Source organism: Haliotis rubra, unplaced genomic scaffold, assembly GCF_003918875.1.
Source record: "Haliotis rubra isolate DU_JTF1 unplaced genomic scaffold, ASM391887v1 Scf118, whole genome shotgun sequence".
Taxonomy (NCBI): Eukaryota; Metazoa; Mollusca; class Gastropoda; order Lepetellida; family Haliotidae; genus Haliotis; species Haliotis rubra.
In genome coordinates, this window is record NW_025765092.1 from 898,630 (window position 1) to 904,629 (window position 6,000).

General features: G+C 41.3%; 1 protein-coding gene across 1 annotated transcript; it reads right to left on the bottom strand.

Moving 5' to 3' along the window:
* Positions 1-144: 144 nt before the first annotated feature.
* LOC124259110 (ferritin heavy chain-like) lies at positions 145-5,646 on the bottom strand. Its single transcript, XM_046693207.1, has 5 exons — positions 5,466-5,646; positions 4,227-4,336; positions 2,343-2,486; positions 1,095-1,214; positions 145-404 (listed from the first exon to the last, which is right to left on the bottom strand). The coding sequence occupies exons 1-5, from the start codon at positions 5,566-5,568 to the stop codon at positions 261-263; spliced, it is 621 nt and encodes a 206-aa protein (XP_046549163.1). The 5' UTR covers positions 5,569-5,646; the 3' UTR covers positions 145-260.
* Between the last annotated feature and the right edge of the window lie 354 nt (positions 5,647-6,000).

Consider the following 6,000-nt stretch of genomic DNA (forward strand, 5'->3'; position numbering starts at 1 on the left):
TGAGTGCGGCGTAAAACTAAACTCACTCACTCACTTAAACGCCACATTAGACACAACTTATGCCACTTATTTTCGTTTCGTTCAAACGGTAGTTGTCTAGATTATTAAAACTTCTAGCAGTGATAAAAAATAATGAAAGACGTATTTATATACATCTATGTCATCATTTATTTTGTCCGGAATGTGTTAAACATGTCACCATCAGTTTCTCACAGATATTAAAGCTCGCCCTATAGATGCGACAAGGGCGACAACGTGGCCTAGTCGTGCAGGTCCTTGTCCAGAATGTACTCGCCGAGATGGTAGTCTTTCGTGAATCTCTTCAGCCTCGTCACATATTCCCCCAACTCTTTGATCAGATCCACCTTCTGGTCTAAGAACCTGTCCTCGAGGAAGCAGGTAACCTGAGGAGGTAGAGTGTAGTTTGTCACAGCTGGGAATCAAGTGATATTAAGTAAATTGAGGTGAAATTGGTTGTAACGCACCAAGTACCATGACATTATCACATGGCAATGGTTATAAATCAAGGTATGAAACACAGTAGTCTGTCATAGAGACCCTGAAACAAACATATCCAAGAAAGCCCATGCAAGTCTAGATTATGTGGCAAGTCTAGATTTCCACAGTTTCAGGAGAAAGTCTCAGGGTTCCTTTTTATTATATTTCATTTTTTTTATTATGAACTGTTGTTTTTTTTGTAAAATATGTTCATTTCAGAAACTAGTTGTTAGTCTAGAAACAGTAATGGGATCTGAAAACAATCTCAATCAGCATTCAGAAATCCGAACGTGCTTTCACTGCGCACGATACTTGTTACATGAAGTTTAAACCAGTACGGTATCACAAAATGACTGTATCTATACTGACACTCCTCCATCGTATCTGCTTATTTTATGTTAAACAAATAACATACACACACCCTGTGTAGGATTATAATCTTCACGGGGCGGTGAGGCAGCTTAGCGGTTTGGCGTGGCATGTATGCCCGACACTGGCTCCTTCCATCTGCTACTAGAATTAAATCCTCCAGTCTCTTAAAGAAATATTTCATCCATCTCCACACACGGTGTGCAGCCAACCCTAGTTTTACTCACATGAGGATCGCCGTTCGCTGCTCCGTGTGTCTTCAGCAGGTTCTTGTTTAGATCCTTTTCCATACCCAGGGCGTATTCCATCGCCTTCAGCCCGTCACGCCACACTGCTTGTGGACTCTTCTGCAAATGGTAAGACAAGTAGAACATAGGTTATATTTGGGAGTACACGACCTCAGTAAAGTAGAGATTCTTGAAATTTACTGAGTAAGTGTACAGAAATATTACATCTGACCAGTTTCTGAATGTCACATGTTACAATATTGCAACTCATTTCGATACCCGTTCTCAACGCGATGCAGTGTTTTACTAACTGTTACACGTCGACATTAGATACATATATACGTGTTTTTTCAGTATTACAACACTTCTATTCTTTTGATGCATGGTGCGCCATGAGCTTACTGCAATCTTATTAAAGATCAGGGCCTAGAGTTTCGAAGCTCTCTTAGCGCTAAGATAGTCGTAAGTTAATGTTAATGTATGGCACTTACGACTATCTTAGCGCTAAGAGAGCTTCGAAAATCTAGGCCCAGGGGTGTAGGGGGTAGCCTAGAGGGAAAAGCGTTCTCTCGTCACGCCGAAAACCCGGGTTACTATGTGTGAAGCCCATTTCCGGTGACCCCTGCAGTGATATTGCTCGAGTATTGCTAAAAGCGGCGTAAAACCCAACTCACTCACCCAGTAGAATATTTTGGGTTTTTTCCGAGGGTCGTTGCCAAAATGAACTTTCTGATTGGTTATTGAAGAGTTCCTATTAATCATTTCATTGGTTGTAGTGAAAGGCCATTCTCATGTGAGCTGTAATGGGATGTCTTACTTTGTTTGGCGACAGCAAGAACTAAGATCTGGTTGTAATTATAGAACAGTGGTTTAGGGTGTCAAAAACTGAAACTCTTCTACCGGCGGTATAGCGATAGGTACGTGGTATCGTTGGAAAGCTTGGAATCTCTGCAAGACACTTGAATGATGAAGGGGCAAGTATTAACCCTGAAACGTCGTGTGTAAATAATAATGAAGTTGCACATCCATAGCAAGTGTCTTGTATTACCTTACCAACTTCTAAATACCTTATCAAAGATTGGAATCTCTATAGTTTCCGAGTGCCAGGCAACTGTTATAATAGCATCATGTAGTATATACTGTAAGTTTACCGAAATGCTAGCCCGGGGGATATAGAGGATACACAGGATACTGATAAATACATGTAAATGAAATATCAAGGGTAGATTGATACAGGTAAAGTCTCACTATGTTCTTCAGCTTGATGTAGCCGCCTCTCTTGTTGATGTACTTCATGAGCGCTTCAGCATCGTCACGTGCTTTGTGGGAAGCGGTCAGAAAATACTTATGGAAGCCCGGCAGTGCCATGTCAGCTCGGTCAAACCAGAAGGCCTGCAACAGAAGGATGTAACACAGTGACCTTGAAGTGGTCAGTAACACATGGAATAGTTACAATACTCATCACTACTAATTCCGTATACTTTTATCATCGCCTGTTGACCAAATCAAATATATTTTTGGTGGAAGATATTGTTTTTAATATCCGACTCCGTTTTAACAGCACCTCTAGTGTTCCGATGAAGTCTAAAGTGGCAAACACTAATGCTAACAGATTTATTCTGTGAAACACTCATACACAAATTATGTTAAGATTGTTTGTTTGTTGTTTAACGCCGCACACAGCAATATAAATATTCGGGTCTGGACCAGACAATCCAGTTATCAACATCATGAGCATCGTTTTACGCAATTGGGATACGATGACATTTTAGAGTTTGTACAACGATACAAACTAGAAACCACATAGGCGGGGGTGGGGGTGCAGGGGATGCGCATCCCCCTTTTGTACTGAAAGTTTATTAAATGACCATTGAAACTCTCGTGAAAATGAAGTGTGCACCATTCCTTTCTCAATAGTGTGCAGCCCCCTTTTCTCAGAAAGCTGTATCCGCCCCTGAACTACGTTCTCTTCCCACAGAGGTCACTTGCAATCACAAGGCTTAATTCCCGTATGCTTCGTGAAAATAGAACCTCTTCCCCTGCACGATGCGCAAAGTTTCTTCTAGACAGACCTCAGTCATATAATGGCGGATCAATGGCGTCTCCATCGCCCTCGTTGACAACGGACAAGCTAGCCATTAAATGTCTTGTGTGTCACATTAACACAAGTCCCAGACAGAGGAGGGATATTTGTGGCCCCATATTTGCTTGCATTAGTCAAGTTGGATCTAAGTCGATGTAACACGTGTTCTGATTGGATAGAAAGAAGGGAGATAATGCGTGTTGCGATTTTTTGCCGCTAGGGGATTTTACGAGAACTGGGACATAAGGCCGTATTAGAACAGAGGTTCGTAGGAAGATATGACAAGTAACCTCTGTGGGAAAAGAATGCTGAACTATGGAGCGAGACATTCTGATCCAGTGACCCAAACTCTTGTCCAGTATTGATACCTAAACTACCGGGAAAAAGAAAGTTTACAATTTCACTGAACCAAAAATTACAAACGTTATTAGGCTGAAATTAGTGGCCACAACACTACCAACGTATGGTCGAAAACAAATAACTATGCATTATACCCGTATCAAAAACATTACCATATGGTAACCCATGCTTGTCGTAAGAGGCGACTAATGGGATCTGGTGGTAAGGCTCGCTGACACATGCCGTATCCCATTAGCGTACATCGATGCTCATGCTGTTGATCATTAGATTGTCTGGTCCAGACTCGATTATTTACAGACAACCGCCATATAGCTGTAATATTGCGGCGTAAAACTGCACTCACTCACTCATCACCACATGGGCACCATTAAACATAATTGTATTCTTTATTTTGTTCTTCAGTATATGTTTTCACTACTGTCGAATTGGACTAGGAGCGATGCACTGTCAAGAATACAAATTTTGTTTTACTCCGCAATCTGACTATATCCTGTAAATAGGTTGGATTGGACCAGACAAACCATTGGTCGACAGCATTGGCAGTGGGTGGCGGTACAACCCACCATTAACACGTTACACCTTATAGTGTGCCTCAATACAATTGTGATCAGAGCAGATGTTGTTACGGAGCTCAGCATATACTGCTGTTCTCTGGCAGAGGTCCGGGTTCGATCCCCGACAGAACGTACCATGGAGAGGTAGACATAACTGGCGACGACGGATCCGTTAATCCTGTCATTGAGCTCGTTGATCACCTTGACAGCAAAGGATTGCGAGACGAGCGGGACTTGTTGTTGGGCTGGACCAAGAAGAACAGACATTACATGTCAATAACAACCACGTATAAGGTATATATACACACGGTTGTACCGTGAATATACCGTGAACAAACAGAATATACCGCTCACCTATATCAACACCTACCAACTACATGACGGGTAGAGTTCCTTTTACAAAGTATAACTAAACTAACTATTCTCATCATTGCCGGATTTAGATAGAAGTAAGTGAATATGGTTTTACACCGCTTTTAGCAATATTTCAGCAATATCACGTCATGACACCACAAATGGGCTTCACAATTTGTACCCATGTGGGAATCGAACCCGGGTCTTCGGCGTGATGAGCGAACGCTTAAACACTAGGCCGCCCCTCAATGTAACAGACAGGGCAAAAGGGTTTAATCATTGCAAAGTGGTGTTTACTATTTACAGACCGCTGTCATAAAGTTTGAATATTGCTGAATGCGACAAAGACAAAAACCAAAAAACAGTCAACGCACGGTCAAAGAGCAATGGTTCAATACGAGTTATTGATAGTTCGAGTTAAACAGGAATCGGTTTTGCAATACAGTAGATTTACTGTCTGACTGAGTTTGTTTTACGCCGCTTTTAGCAATATTCCAGCAACATCACGGCAGGGGACACCAGAAATGGGCTTCACACATTGTACCCATGTGGGGATTCGAACCCGGGTCTTCGGCGTGACGAGCCAAAGCTTTAACCACTAGGCTACCCCACCGCCCCTACAGTAGATTTAACATCGTCTCAACGATTCTTATGAACGTGTGACACTTCAAATTCATATTTATGTTAAGTTAAAAACACAAACACCGACAGAGTATTACCCCCAACAATGGAGTATGGCCCCAAAGACATCTGAATATTGTGATGGACATAATATCAAAATAACCCTGAATATATGATCATATACATGACAAAATCATTTAATATCATATCATAAACAGATATGTTTATGTTATTCGTTCATGAGGAATATGGAGTCATTGAATGGCATTTAGAAGTGATGTACATAAAGACAAGAATTTTATAGATATCATCACAATAAATATGTTGACATCCATATAATTCCTGCCTTTATGAAGAATATAAGCTACTACCAGAGTTAAAAAAGTAAATTCATGTTACCTTTCTGTGTTCCTACATTCCCCGTGTCTTCCCCAAAAAAGATTGCACGTGCCCCTAAGACGCTACACGCGATGAGTGTAAAGGTGAGTAGACCCGTCTTCATCCTTACGGTCTAGGGCTGCTGGAGGACTGGAAGTTGATGGAAGGCAACACGCCAAGGATGATCTCAGGGCACAGGTGAAAGTCCAGATACCTACTGTAATAGCTTGTATGGCTAACTGATAACCCGCTGACAGATTGTCTCATTGATAACGTATCATCCAAACTAGTTGCACGTCATTGTGTGTGGAAGAATGATGCACGCATACCGAGTTAAACCGAATGAACACTACGGTAGATAAGATACAGTTGTGTATGATATAAGGACGATAAGTGGCTTATGTAGTGGGAAGTGTTGAAACAAATGAACATGCTGAGAATTAAAAATATTATGCCATATCTGAAATATGAGATCCATTAACGTGTCTTTATAATCGACTGTATAATTCATTGTGAAGCAATGTTGTAATTGTATACGCTGTGACTAAGACAAGGT

Coding starts and splice junctions, on each gene's coding strand:
- LOC124259110 (XM_046693207.1), bottom strand. CDS start 5,568: ATGAAGACGGGTCTACTCACCTTTACACTCATCGCGTGTAGCGTCTTA. Junction 4,337..5,465: donor GAATGTAGGAACACAGAAAG/GTAACATGAATT, acceptor TTCTTGGTCCAG/CCCAACAACAAGTCCCGCTC. Junction 1,215..2,342: donor ACATCAAGCTGAAGAACATA/GTGAGACTTTAC, acceptor TACCATTTGCAG/AAGAGTCCACAAGCAGTGTG.